This window comes from Myotis brandtii, unplaced genomic scaffold, assembly GCF_000412655.1.
Source record: "Myotis brandtii unplaced genomic scaffold, ASM41265v1 scaffold8, whole genome shotgun sequence".
NCBI lineage: Eukaryota > Metazoa > Chordata > Mammalia > Chiroptera > Vespertilionidae > Myotis > Myotis brandtii.
Window position 1 is genome coordinate 7,520,574 of NW_005371219.1, and position 14,198 is coordinate 7,534,771.

The 14,198-nt window shown below is 44.2% G+C and overlaps 2 protein-coding genes across 2 annotated transcripts in view; both read right to left on the minus strand.

The window, feature by feature from the left end:
- LOC102253972 (coiled-coil domain-containing protein 162) overlaps nt 1-8,248 on the minus strand; it is a 47,088-nt gene extending 38,840 nt beyond the window's left edge. The window contains exons 1-4 of the mRNA XM_005883775.2: nt 8,233-8,248; nt 6,305-6,400; nt 5,172-5,327; nt 288-517 (exon numbers count right to left, since the gene is read on the minus strand). Of these exons, the coding sequence (XP_005883837.1) occupies nt 288-517; nt 5,172-5,327; nt 6,305-6,310 (392 nt within the window). The 5' untranslated portion in view covers nt 6,311-6,400; nt 8,233-8,248. The remainder of the gene's footprint in view (nt 1-287; nt 518-5,171; nt 5,328-6,304; nt 6,401-8,232) is intronic.
- Nucleotides 8,224-14,198, minus strand: part of LOC106723606 (coiled-coil domain-containing protein 162-like) — a 29,451-nt gene continuing 23,476 nt past the window's right edge. Inside the window, exons 4-5 of the mRNA XM_014531273.1 lie at nt 12,874-13,012; nt 8,224-8,383 (exon numbers count right to left, since the gene is read on the minus strand). Coding sequence (XP_014386759.1) covers nt 8,224-8,383; nt 12,874-13,012 — 299 coding nt within the window. The remainder of the gene's footprint in view (nt 8,384-12,873; nt 13,013-14,198) is intronic.

Below are 14,198 nucleotides of genomic sequence, written 5' to 3' on the forward strand. Positions count from 1 at the left end.
GGAAGAGCCACTCAAGGGCCAAAGAGCCGCATGTGGCTCGCGAGCCGCAGTTTGCCGAGCCGCAGTTTGCTGACCACTGGCCTAGTGGGATCCAGGGCTGTCCCTGCAGCCAACAGAACCCAGCTTCTCCCGTAAAGCACTGTTTGTAGAGACACATTGCCCAGCTTCCTCTGGGCTCAGTGGGCCTGGCCATCCCAGGACGGATGGACCAGATCTCATCCCCAGAGCAAGGGGCTGGAAGTTGCCCAACCCCAGGTCCCCATGCATTTGCACCCTAGCACACTCACTCGTAGAGCTCCGAGAACTGTTTGTGCAGAGAGACAGAAGTGATGTCCTGGCCTCGCAGCCTGAGCCGGCCCCACTGCTCCTTCAGCACCTCCAGCTGCTTCCACAGCACCAGAAACGATCTCAGCAAAGCAAGGGACACCACTGCCTCACACGGGCCTCCCAGATGCCCGGGGGCCTTTGGGCTGCTCTGGAACTGACTTCCGAATCCTGACGCTCTGGGCAAATTTGCCTGAAAACATTGCAGAATTCCTCTTTATTGATCATGGACCAAGACAGGATAAACTTTTACCTGCAGCCCTGGAAGTCTTTGCAGAATGACTCTTCTCCCCAGGAGGAGGGGTTTAGGGACCTGCAGCACTTGTAGGACTTACGGAAACATTCTTCCGGGACTGACAGGAGAGGAAGGCCTCCATTTCAGCTTTCTGCGTGAGTCTTGAACCACTCATTTTCACACCTTTCGTACTTGGGTACTGACATTTTATCTCCCTTTGGAAAATTAAGCCTATCACGTTCAGCCTCTGCGTTCTGGAAAGTGCTTGTCAGCACACTCGAGATTTAACTCCACACATGGGAGAGCAATAATAGAACCTTAAATCGGGGATGTTGCCCATTGTATGGGTAAGGAAATGGAAACTTAAGCCTATCTTACCTCCTGTTCCTTCTACCATCCTTTAAAAGGCAGATAGCACTTTTAAAGTGTCTCTTAATTGGAATTTACTATTCAATAGGAACTTTTACTTTAAAATTATGATTTGTTCATTCATCTTTTTGTGTTTTTCTACAGTAAGTGTTTGTTAAGGGGCTGCTATGAGCCCTGGAGGGAGAGGAGGAAGAAAGGGGTTCAGGTCCCTGCTCTCCTGTGACCAGTGGAAGGACAGACAGAATGGGACCTGTATCCAGGCCCTCAGTCTGACAATAGTGACTCAGTCACAGGAAAAGGAACTTTCCTTTGCAAAAGAAAATGGCAAATTTGATCACGATGTTATGACAAGAAGGGCCTCAGAGAACAATCAGGTGTTAGCACCATAGGCAGAGTTTCCTGGGTAGGAACAGGAAGAACAAGCACCTGGTGTAACTGGATCCTCCAGCAGTGCTATTAACATTTGAAGGAAGGCATGGCTGCCAGAAGAGAGTGGGTTAGAGGGACAGTTGGCAAGCAAGACCTGGGGCAGAGTGAGCTCCTGAAGACAGCTGGCAACCCCTCAACCTGGTAGCCTGCTTCCTCAACAATCAGCTAATCTGTGCATTTCCAGATTTATTTAATCTCCAGAAACCTTTTTGTCCCATGAAATTGCACGCAGTAGCCCCAAATATCCAACAGACCAGGGCCAAACAGGGTGATAGGAGGTGCAGCCTACAGGCCACAGAGTTGGCCCCTCTGTTCAAAAACCCCCAAGGTGCCTCTGAGGAACCCAGGGCTTCTGGGACCACAGTTTTAAAGGCCCTGAGCTAGTCCATCACTTTCCCTTTGGAGGTTTAGATTGAAGTCTAAGAGATCACAGAGCTGATGGCATAGCAGAAACAGAGAACCCAGAGTCATAGCTCACAGGCAGCATAAATTCCAGTGTTTACTATTGTCTAGGATAGTTACATACTCTTAAATAAAGCAAGTCATAAAATAAAACTGATTAGAGTAAACAATAATTTTGAAGCAAACTCACCGTGTTAATATATAGTTGTCACTTGAACAACATGGGGGCTAGGGGCACCAACCCCTGCGCTGTGAACTTAAGTTGAATCGAGATGGGAAACCCGAGGGTAGAGGGGGCTATCTGTACATTGGAAAAGCCCGTGTATAAGCAGACCCGTGCATTTTCAAACCGGTGTTTTTCAAGGCTCAAGTATTCATATTAAGAGAAGCCTTCTTTTCCTATGTGTTTTAAAGGATAGGAGGAGGAATAGGAAGCAGGATAAAGAACAAGGTGGAGGAGTCAGGGGTGTTGGGGAACAATGGTAATCCATCAGAAACAGGGCCGAAATATGGTAAAGAGAGGGACCAAAGGGTCCAGCATGCTTCTTGATCTTGGCATTATTTGGTCTATACCCAGCTTTGCAAATGCTCCTCCGCAGTGAAGCATCTGATTCTATTGTGAAATTTAGATGGCGCATCTAAACACACTTCCTTTCTCACCAAAAGGTCTGAAGTGGACCTGTTACTCAGTGTTAGTAAGACACAGGAAAGTCAATTGGGGGGCGGGGGTGTCTGGAATGTTTTTTCCTCCTTGATAAAAAGATAAAGCCTCCTAAGGAGAAAGCTTTTTGCTCCTCTTTTCATTTTACAAGGATGAGGGAGGCATTTGCTGACACACCAGGATGGCAGAGCTGGGTGCCAGCACCTGAGTGACCTACCTCCTTCTAATCTTGTTTTGAAAGATTCACACACTCCTCTAATTTAAGTCATGGCTAGTGGGACAACCTGTTATTTGCTTAAAGATGGAAGATCAGAAAAGGCGTTCAGAAAGCTGGTTTGGAAGTTGAAACCTGAAGGATAAGTAGGAGTTTATATTGGATGATGAGGCAGAAAGTGAGAGAAGAAGAAATTTTTCCACCAGAGGGGCCAGCTTGCAGGAAGGTACTGAGAAGAGAGCGCATGGTGCGTTTGTCAACATGAAAGAAGTCGAAGGTAGAAATATTGGCAGGAGTCAAGTTGTGAAGGTCTGGTTAAGGCATGTGAACTCTAGTCTTAAGGCATTTGGAAGTCCTTGATGGATTATAGGAGGGAAGTGACATAATCAGGTTTTCATTTTTAAATATTATCTTAGTGACTAGAGTGGAAGGAAGCAAGAGTGAATATAGGGGGTCCTATTAGAGGTTATGATCATAGCCCTGCATTAGGAGGTGATGATTTGGACTGGTGGATGTGTGGTAGTGAGGGAGGATGGAGAAAAGTAGACAAACTTGAGAGATATTAAAATAATAAGGTATTAGCCTGCCGGCATGGCTCAAGGGTTGAACATCAACCAGGAGGTCATGGTTTGATTCCCGGTCAGGGCACATGCTCGGGTTGTGGGCTTGATCCCCAGAGTGGGGCTTGCAGGAGGCAGCCGATCAATGATTCTCTTTCATCATTGATGTTTCTATTTCTCTCTCCCCCTCTCTCTTTCTCTCTGAAATCAATAAAAATATGTTAAAAAATAATAGGATAGTAAACCTTGTGTCTGACTATAGAGTATGACAGAGAGAAGTCAGAGATGGGTGTCCAGATTTTTTGGTTTGGACAATGGGGCAGGTGGTGGTAAGTTGACAGTGAATATGGAAAGAGGAGCAAGTTTTGGGCAGTAAAATGAGCTCAGTTTGGGACACAGTTTCTGAGATGGAAAAGGTAGAGATGTTTCTGAGATGGAATAAGGCAGTTGAACATGTGAATCTGATAGGATGATTTGGACCGGACATGTAGATTTCAGAGTCATCACATGCAAAGTCATCAAAGTCATAAAGGTAGATAGGTGTGGCTAGGGACAGACAGGGTGGGGCATGGAGCAACACAGTGGCTAAGAGTAAGAGGGAGCTCCAGGGCCAGACTCTTAGGTTGGCATCTGGGTTTGTCTCCTCACTAGGCATGTGATTTTGGGCACATCACTTAACCTTGCCAAGCCTTGGTATTATCCGTAAAAGGAGAAAAATGAAAGTGCCTATCTCATAGAATCATTGTAAAGATTAAGGAAATTAATAAAGCAGTCTGAACAGATCCCAATCACAGCAATAGTAATATTCGGAGGCAACTTATTGATTAGATACAGAAGGCACAGTGCCTAGGGCCCACAAAATATTTTAATTTCTTTTAAAGTAATAGAAAAAACATTTAAGTTGAAGAAAATATTTTAATAAATGATGATGTTAACATATATATTTTTATATTAACATAGTTGTAAACTGTAACTGTTAATTGTTTTTATGGAGGAAGGGGCCCACAAAGTAAAAAATGGCTGGAGCCACGCAAGTCAAAATGCAGCCCTGGTGGCAGTAGTAAGGAGATGAAACCCAAAAGAAACTAACATTTTTGAGGTTGGCAGAGGTAGGTGAGTCTACAGAGAAGCCTGGGAAGGCACGGCCAGCAGGAAAACAAGGCGAGAGCTGTGCTATAGAAGCTCAGGGAAGAGAGGCTTCAAGAAGGACACACCGTGTCAATGCTGCAGAGGGGTCAGTTGGAAGGGGACTGAAAAGTATCCAGAGGATTAGTGACAAGGACCCTGTGCTCTTGATGACGGTGGGCTCAGTGGTGAGATGGGGAAGAAGAGAGATTGCGGTTTCTGAGGAGTAGATGGAAGGTAAGGAAATGAAGATGGCTGGTGCATGCATCTCTCAGAACATTTAGCTCTTGAGGGAGGCTCTTTAAATAGGGGCCCCAGCTAGCTTATCCTGTGTCCAGACAAGTCTCTATCTGGTCCCCAGACACATGCAGAATTGTTTCAAGCTATGATGCTAGGTGGGCTAGTGGCTCTTGGCACCTTAGAGTTTCAGAGGGACACGTCCGAAGGAGGGAGTGCTTGCTTAGGAGTCCACCGGGTAGTTGAGTGATGATGCTCACCCGGGTCCTTCCAGCTCCAGCCCTAAATGTGTGACTCACAAGGAAAAGCAGCCAGCAATGGAGTATTTGTTCTATTGGTTTCAATGGACCTCTCAAAGCCTTTGTTCTAGTTTTTTAATTAAAAGAAATGGATATCCAACTGATCATGGGACTTACTGTGAAAGACAATACCTTAGAGTGGCGTTCACAGGCTAGTGCTGCTTCATTGCTCCTCCTGTGCAGCATTAGCCCAGTCCTGGGACCCACTAGGAGAGGCCATGGGACAGATGTGGCTTTCTAGTCCATCTCCAAACCAGGAAGGTCCTTTAGGACAACATAGCATTGGCCAACTATGTAGGCTGTTCACCAAGAATACCTGCGTATTTCTGTCTAGTGTGCCCTGCCGTCCTGGGGGGCCCTCCGCGATCATATGATAACTACTCAGAAGTACATCTTCCATTAGCAGTTGCATGTCCACCAGCTCTCCATGAGCCACCTTGAGGTCATGGTCACCCAACCTACAGAGGCACAGCTAAAAACAAAAGAGAACAAAACAAAACAAAACAAAAACATCCATTTTGAAGACTTCTATGTATCCTTTATGCATAGCTTTTGGGGAGAAAACTAGAAATAATTATGTTTACAAGCCCTGACTTCTCAACTATTAAAAAATTCCATAATAATCAGAGTACCATTTCTAGCTCAAAGTCTTCTTGGAACATATCAGACTTTTGGCTCTGTATGGAAGTCCAAGTTTCCCAGCCCTTACAGTGGTGTCTGTACATGGCGAATGTATAGTGTGATGCCAATTTTCCTTTAAAAGTACAGATACAAACACATGTATGCATAGGGAAAATACTGGGGAAAAATAACCCAAAATGTGAAGTGAATTGTGATTGTCTCCTAGTGGGAGGCTATAATTATTTTTTTAACATTCTTACTATTTTACTTAGAAAACCCACACTTTTTGACTTATGGAGAACTTTGAGCATATGCTATTTTGAAGCAAATTTATGATTGATTTTCATGTTCTTATTTTTTTCTATATTTAAAAAAAATGATTATTTGCTTAAATAATCAGGGGGAAAACACATAATTGAAAAAATTCTCTGCATGAGTTCTGCTTACAGAGTTCTCTTCCTACCACTGTTCAGAGATGGGTCAGAAGTCACATGTCTCTGAGCTGCCAGCCTGGGTGTTTCTCTAAGAGGCTCAAAGAGTGACTGGGAAAGGCTGGCCGCTCTTCCCGATCATTATGGGCCATGGGAATCTCAGCTGAGTTTACAACCAAGGCTGATACCAGCTCAGACCAGGATTCTCTTTTGATGTAAGAGAACATGTTTCATCTTACAGTCATTGGGTTTACAGCCTCATTATAAAACACCCTGGTTAGCTCATAAATCATTCACCACTGGCTAGAGGGTGGAGGATCTGACTTATGGCCCAATGACACTTGCTTTGCAATCTGTATTCAGTTACTTCTGTGACAAGTGGGAAGACCTAGCCTACCTGCATATTATATTCCAGGGTATCTGGGCTGCTACTAATAACTGGAAATGGTCCTCCATCTTCTAGAAATGCTCTCCAAGGGAACAGCACAGATGCCTTAAAAAAACAAACAAATAATAAATGTGATAATGCTGTACTGAGTTCATAAGTAATAGACATCTGTATATGAACAGGATAACTCTGTCTGCACCCCAAAGTACTGTGGGATGATTTATTTATTATGTAGAAATAGTTCTTAATGTATTGTCCCTAATGATGTAGAGGAGAGAGTTATAATCTCATTTTGTTAAATTGATTTTTCAGAAAGTGGCTAAACACAGGATACTCAAGACTTCAGTGTAACTAGTCAGAACATCGTTTGAAAGTTCCAGAACAGTATAATACCAATGGGACATATTTATAATCAACAAAGTAAACTTACTCAAATGTTCTCAATACTAGGAATCTTAAAAATTTGTCCTTAATCACCGTTGTGATTCAATTCTAGGTAACAACTCAAAATCAATGCCACAATGTTACACTATCTTTTCCACATCACTGTCCAACAGCCAAGGCACCCGCTACTCCTTGTAGCACCACAAGCAGCCCTGGATATAGTGGACCTGTCCATCTGACCCCATCTGACCCCATCTGACACTTCCAGACCTGGTACTGGCTTCAGACAATTCCTAGATCTGGAGTTGATTCAGCTGGCAGGGAGTCAAGATACCTGTATCCGCCTAATTCCAGGTGACACCCAGAGGCAGAAGGAACACACCCAATGGTCATGGTCCAACCTTGTCTTCTGGGTCTAAGAGAGGGTCAAGGCTTGGGCCAAGAGTCATTGTCTTACAGTATAGCTGGGGAAGGTAGAAGCGTGAGACCTCCATGGGGTTGATGTGGGCATTACTACATAAAAACATTAGGCTGGAGGTTTTGGAGTCAAAAGACCTAGGCTTGTGAGGTGGTTTGAAAGGTGTCCACCAATTTTTTGCTACTGTTCCCATTGAGAGGTGGAGTTTAACTCTTCTCCCCTTGCTGTGTGATGAAATTAGTGACTCGCTTCTATGGAATAGAATATGGCAAAGGCGATGCGATGTCTCTTCTGAATTAGGTAATAAAACGGATGTAACTTCCATCTTGGGTTCTCTCTCTTGCTCTCTTACATCGTTCACTCTGGGGGAATTCCCCTCCAGAAGAACCTTGAGGTGACCACAGCAGGCCAACACCTTATTGCAGCCTCATGAGCCAGAACTACTCAGCTGAGCTGTTCCCAAACTCCTGAGCCCCGGAAGCCATATGAGATTATGACTGTTTATTGTGTTAATATGCTAAGTTTTGAGGTAGGTTTTATGCAGCCATAGATAACTAATACAGTTTGTGAGCTAGTGCTGCCATGTCTACCTGGCAGTCTGATCTCTGGGCTTCCTGAACCTTAAGTTCTTTCGCTGTAGAAGGTGGGTAATATTGTTGGTGCCAAGGAGCAATAATAGTGGCCAGGATGACATTTGATAGCTCCTCCTCCTCCTCCTCCTCCTCCTTTTCCTCCTTCTCCTCCCCCTCCCTCCTCCTCCTCCCCTTCCTCCTCCTCATGTTATAAGCAGGGCTGTTCAAAACCCAGCTGCTGCCTAATTTATGTATTGTAATTGCTATCATTATTTATTAAGTGAAAAAGATCAAATGTTGATTTTGCCACCAGCTGTGAGCAGATAAGTTTTGTCCCAATGAGCCTGTTGGGCAGTTTGGAGTTAAAAACCCTGACGGGGATAAGAGCTGGCCTGGCCGTGCGGGCCACACTGCTCTTCCCTGTGAGCGAAGGGAAGCCAACCAAGACGGGAGTGCATGACAGCTGGAGAGTCCCTGTGATATTTAAACCAAATGGAAACAAAGTGACAAAATCCCCTATGCACAACACGCCTTTTACAGGTATAAAATACCTCTCAACACACCTGGGGGCTCTGTGGATCCAGCGGCGGGGGCAGGCTGAGCTGTGAAGCAAAAATGCTCTTCACCAGTGCGTTGCTCAGCGGTGGCAGCCCGTGGCACGAGCCGTCATTGACAGACTGGCAGGCAGGCGCATTCCCAGCTGTCAGAAACGTTCTACCAGAAAATGGAGGGAAGCTCATGAAAAGCAGTTACTTAAGCTTCTAATACTCAAAACTTCCTTCACTTATGTTAGCAAGATGAGAGACGTTAATGGGTTTCTTCCTCAGTGACCTCAACACTCACCCTTTCTTTACACATCACCCTTCACTCCCACAATTCACAGCTCTCAAGCAGAAGGTAGCAATGACCAATAGAACTTCCTAAATGCGAAAATGTTCTATATTTTACTGTCCAAGATGGTAACCACTAGCTATATGTAGCTATTGAGCACTTGAAATGTGGCTACTGCAACTGAGGAACTGAATTTTAAATTTTATTTAATCTAAATCAATATTGATTTAAAGTTTTACATTGAATAGCCACATGTGGCTACTATATAGGACAGTTCACTTGTTGCTCTAGAACAATGATATTGATTGCTTGTTGAATTGATTATTTTAAGACCAATAGCTGAGACAACAGTTCTTGACATGTAAAATCAAATTTTACGTTAAATAATAAGAACCTGGGGTTTGAAAGAGAAAGATTTTTGTTTTGTTTTCAACAAAATCTGGCTTTGCTTATCAAGAACCATAAATTCTAAAGACTAGAGGATGAAGTTTATACCCTATGCTGTAGAGAAGGAAGTATGCATGATACATTATAATGACTTTCTTGCTCAAAAGGAAAAAAGAGTTTAGCAAAAAAGAAAAGACTGTTTCTAGAGCTTAGATCTAGTGGATGCTCAAGAAAAGATCCTGACAAAGGATACGCAAGGATGGGGAGGGGTCGGAGGGAAGGGGGGAGGGGTCCCAGAACAGAAGGGACCTTTTGCCTGGGTCCCCCATGGGCTTGGCCCAAGTCTTGCATAGAGCAGACATAAAGAAGGAGATTAGCATGCCTAAGGGAGATGTTAGCACTGTGGAAAATGACGCAGCCTCCCAGAGACCAGCAGACAATCAAAGTGTGGAGGAATGCCTGAGCCCCAACATATTGGTGTCTAGGCAGGGTGCTGAGCAGCAGGCCAACCAGAAGAGGTCTGGGGTTGGACCAGCTAACCAACAACAGAGATGGGTGAGGTTGGCCACTCCTCCCTGACTGCCAGGATGATTTAGAAGCACCACCAGGAACTTGGGTCACCTCTGAGAGGAATGAAGGAGGAGACAGGTGTGGTGTGAGGCCTAAAATTAAGGTCCAATATTATATGCTGCCTTGACATCAGGTAAAGTCAGGAGGGCCTTGAATAGCCTAATCTCAGGTTCCCCACCCCACTCCAACCCCACAGGGGCCAAGTGCAGTCCCTGCATATTTCTGAGTAGTGGTTTCCGTTCTCTGTGTGGACAAAACAGGGGTGCTGTAATAAATCACAATTCCTAACTGGGCAGGTCATGGTGGGTAGTCATGCCCCAGGCCTATAACTATATATATATATTTAAATTGATTTTAGAGAGAGAGGAAGAGTGAGGGAGAGAAACATCAATAAGCTGCCTCCTGCACACGCCCCACTGGTGATTGAGCCCATAACACTGGCAACCTTTTGGTGCATGGGACGACACCCAACCAACTGAGCCATACCAGCCAGGGCTATAACTTCTTTAGTGAAGGTTTTTAAGCCAGCTCTGTCCATTGTTCTTGTGCATCTAGGCCAGTGGTTCTCAACCTTCCTAATGCCGCGACCCTTTAATACAGTTCCTCATGTTGTGGTGACCCCCAACCATAAAATTATTTTCGTTGCTACTTCATAACTGTAATTTTGCTACTGTTATGAATCGTAATGTAAATATCTGATATGCAGGATGTATTTTCATAGTTACAAATTGAACATAATTAAAGCATAGTGATTAATCACAAAAACAATATGTAATTATATATGTTTTCCGATGGTCTTAGGCGGCCCCTGTGAAAGGGTCGTTCGACCCCCACAGGGGTCGCGACCCACAGGTTGAGAACCGCTGATCTAGGCGAACACACCTTTGAAATGCCCCCTTTCATACCCCTATTACTAAAGTGTGCAAGGGAACACATAATCTCATTAACTATACTGCAACCCGATCCCCATCTTGCTCTCTCCCACCTTCATACAATCTTCCTTAGTTCTCTTCTTAATTTCAAATGCATCAAAGAAATGGCAAACTTTTATTTTCCAGAGCATTTGAGATCTTGTTCCCCAGCATGTGTCATCAATTCGGCTCAAATAAATACTTATAAAAATTCTCTACAGGTTTGCAGGTTTCTTAGGTAGACTCCCGCCAGACCACAAAATTATTTACCACAAAATTATTTAAATGAGCCAATTGTATCTATCCTCCCGTGGAAACCAGGGGACACCACGTCCTCTCTATGCACAAAGTCTGTTTCCCACAGCCCCTGGTTTTTCACTCTGTTCCCAAATGCAATTCCTCTGTGGCCCTGCATGGCATATAATATCCTCTTCCCCTCGCTGTGCCACAGAGAGGGAGAAACCAGGTATTAGGTGACCCTATGGGGCACTGTCCTAATGTCCAAGAGCTTCATCCTTCCCTGCCTCCCCCCAGTCTGTGGGAGCGTGCTGCTCTCATTCTAGCTCAGAGTTCAGTTCTTTCTTTTCAGACTCTGGAGAAGCCTTCAGTTTACATAAGCCAAAAGTTCCCTGGGGTAAACAATCATATTTGCTCAGAGCTGGTGAGTGCTGGGAAGGGCGAGGGCACTTCCCAAGCTTCCTGTCTCTTTGATTATCTAAGGATTTTTCCTTGTTTGCAGGTTCAGCACTAAATAAAATCAGCAAGATGGATGACATTTACTGTTCAGCTTCTCTTTTTCTCCCGGCTCTGGGCTCCGAAACTCCAAGTCAGAATTTGCAAGGAATTTACGTAGGGTAAAAAAGCAGGCCTAAGTCCCAGAAGTTCCTTTCGGATTCCAGTGATGCAGGGTTAGTAGGGGACTTCTCTTCAGAGTCCCCTTTTCTATCCTTACTGCTGCCTGGCACCCACCCAGTTCTCAGCTTTTGGGATCAAACGCACCTGGGTTCTGATTCTGGGCTGCCACTCTCTGGAATCGGCCACCTGAGTTGTTATAAATAAACGAATTTACCCCTGGCCTTGTAGGTATTACGTACTCAGACATAGGCCACAGTGCCCTCCATTCCTGCAGACGGAGTCTGCCAGGACCAAGTAAGCCCCACAAGGCAATTCCTGGGGGAAGGGGAATGGGTCCCCTGGGAGAACCATAGCAAGCTGAACCCCACATAGCAGAAATCCCCAAAAACCTTCTGGGATATAGTCCTATTTCTTCACCCTATGTAAATTCATTGCCAACTCTGACTTGGGGTTTCAGAGCCCAGAGGGCTAATGAATGGCCATCCTGACAAGTAGAGCCTTTAAATCCTACCTGCTTGACTAAGCTATAGTTCAGAAAGCTGTTTGTCAATAAAAAGAAAACAAATTAGCCGGATCCAGTCCCCTGATGCTCACAGTGTGGAAAAGGCAGAGTACAAAGAGCAAATATAGTTCAGTACAGTCCTCACACTTCCCTCCTCTATGGACACCCACACCTCACACTTCCATCCTCTATGGCAGCGGTTCTCAACCTGTGGGTCGCGACCTCTGAAAATACATCCTGCATATCAGATATTTACATTATGATTCATAACAGTAGCAAAATTACAGGTATGAAGTAGCAACGAAAATAATTTTATGGTTGGGGTTCACCACTACATGAGGAACTGTATTAAAGGGTCGTGGCATTAGGAAGGTTGAGAACCACTGCATGGACACCCACACTTCACACTTCCATCCTCTATGGACACTGCCGGTGGCGAGGAATCATCATCTGCAGGGAGGAGCACTCACTGCCTCCCAGGTCTTCCTCATTGGCTAAATACTCACACAGAGAACGAATCAAAGGATGTTAATTAATTTTGACAATTTAAGAATAAGGAGAGACCCTCAGGACTGACCTCTTTCCTTTCTACACAAAACATATTATTTATACTGGAAACATAGTGACCCTTAATCCAAACTAATTTTCTCATCAGTCATGATTAATTAACCAAATAAACATTCTTTTTATATGCAGAGTACTTAATACCTACAAGGCCAGGGTAAATTTATTTATTTATAACAACTCAGGTAGCCGATTCCATTGGCTTCAGAAGTACGGTGAAAACTCTGTTCTTTTGAAAGCTAGTTAAGGGCTGAAAACAATAAACAAAACTCTTGGAAAGGATCATCTTCAGAAGTATAAAAAATATTATTCCCAATAAAATCATCAGAATATTGAAAGCAGCAATTGTTATGCAAATTAACTGCACTGAAATCACATTTAATAAAATCAAGAGTATTATTATTCGACAAGAACACATTCCATACCCATGGGCTTTGTGGCAGAACACATTTGGTAGCCACAGTGTTCTGGATAGGGCTGTGCCCCTGACTATTTTAAGTTTGTTATCTGATCTCCCTCGATGGTCACTCAGAAACATCTGCCCTGCAGAATTTACTAGACAGGATTATCGCTCCAGCCCTTACCGGGTGAGGTGCCTCACTGCAGCATCAAATTGCAGAAACATAACCTCCCTTCGGAGCAGGAGTGCCTGGGACACCTGGGTGGGGTCTTGGGGACTCTCGAGGCTGTCAATCATTTTCTGCAGCCCTTGAAGCTCAGACACTGGAAGATGGACAACATTAGGAGATAGTGTGAAATATCAGCTACTTTAGCTAATCCAGTGAACCATCATTAACCTCCCAAAACAACTTTTTTCCTTTTCTCTTTGTGAGTAGCTAATTATGATTTGGAAGTCCAGAAAAACCTTATGTTCTAGAATCCAAGGTCTGTGTAGCTTTCCTTCCTTCCTTCGGAAGATAAAGACTTATTTTGCTTTTCAGCAGAATAAGGAAAGGCTTTTGATCTCTCTCTCTCTCTCTCTCTCTCTCTCTCTCTCTCCCTCTTGCAGTCTTTAACAAAAGGGGGAGATGCTAAATTGAGAAGACTCTCACATTATACTTTAAAATTCCCTCAAAATATAAGATAAAATTCCTTCAAATACTAAAACAAACAAACAAACAAATTCGAAAAGACTTCTGAAAGTTTTAAAATACATAAGGCTACAGTCTCTAAAAAGATTGAAAAAGACAAATTACAAGGAATAGGAAAATATGGGACTCAGTAGACTCCTTAGAGGCTTGAAATTATTATAGCCCAGCACTCATGTCTCATGGCCATGCCATCCAACCAGCCTTCTCTGTCACTGGCTCATCCTGCTGCTGGCTCTGGATTAAAGAAGACTCAAGCCGTCCAAGGCAAGCAAACAATATACACGCATAGATGTGTACATGCACACACACCCCCACTTCTAGGAGATTCTTGTCATTTAGGGAGTAGATGACAAGAGACCCAAAATTGGCTTATTTCTTGGACTCTTACTGCAAAAGTAGGCTGCGTATCAGTAGATTTAATAGTATATGTGTTTTGGGTGGAAATTTAAGTTAGGGACCTTTGGGGGCACTCAATGCTCGATTGAAGAAACTGGCCTGGGTCTAGATCAGTGGTTCTCAACCTTCCTAATGCCGCGACCCTTTAATACAGTTCCTCGTGTTGTGGTGACCCCCAATTTCATTGTTACAAATTGAACATAATTAAAGCACAGTGATTAATCACAAAAACAATATGTAATTATATATGTGTTTTCCGATGGTCTTAGGCGACCCCTGTGAAAGGGTTGTTCGACCCCCAAAGGGGTCGAGACCCACAGGTTGAGAACCACTGGAGATGGTCTCTGTGATGGTCCAGGAAAGGAGCTGGTCAGAAGGGGAGAGCGCAACAAGAAAAGGATGAGCCCTTAGGGAGCACAGGG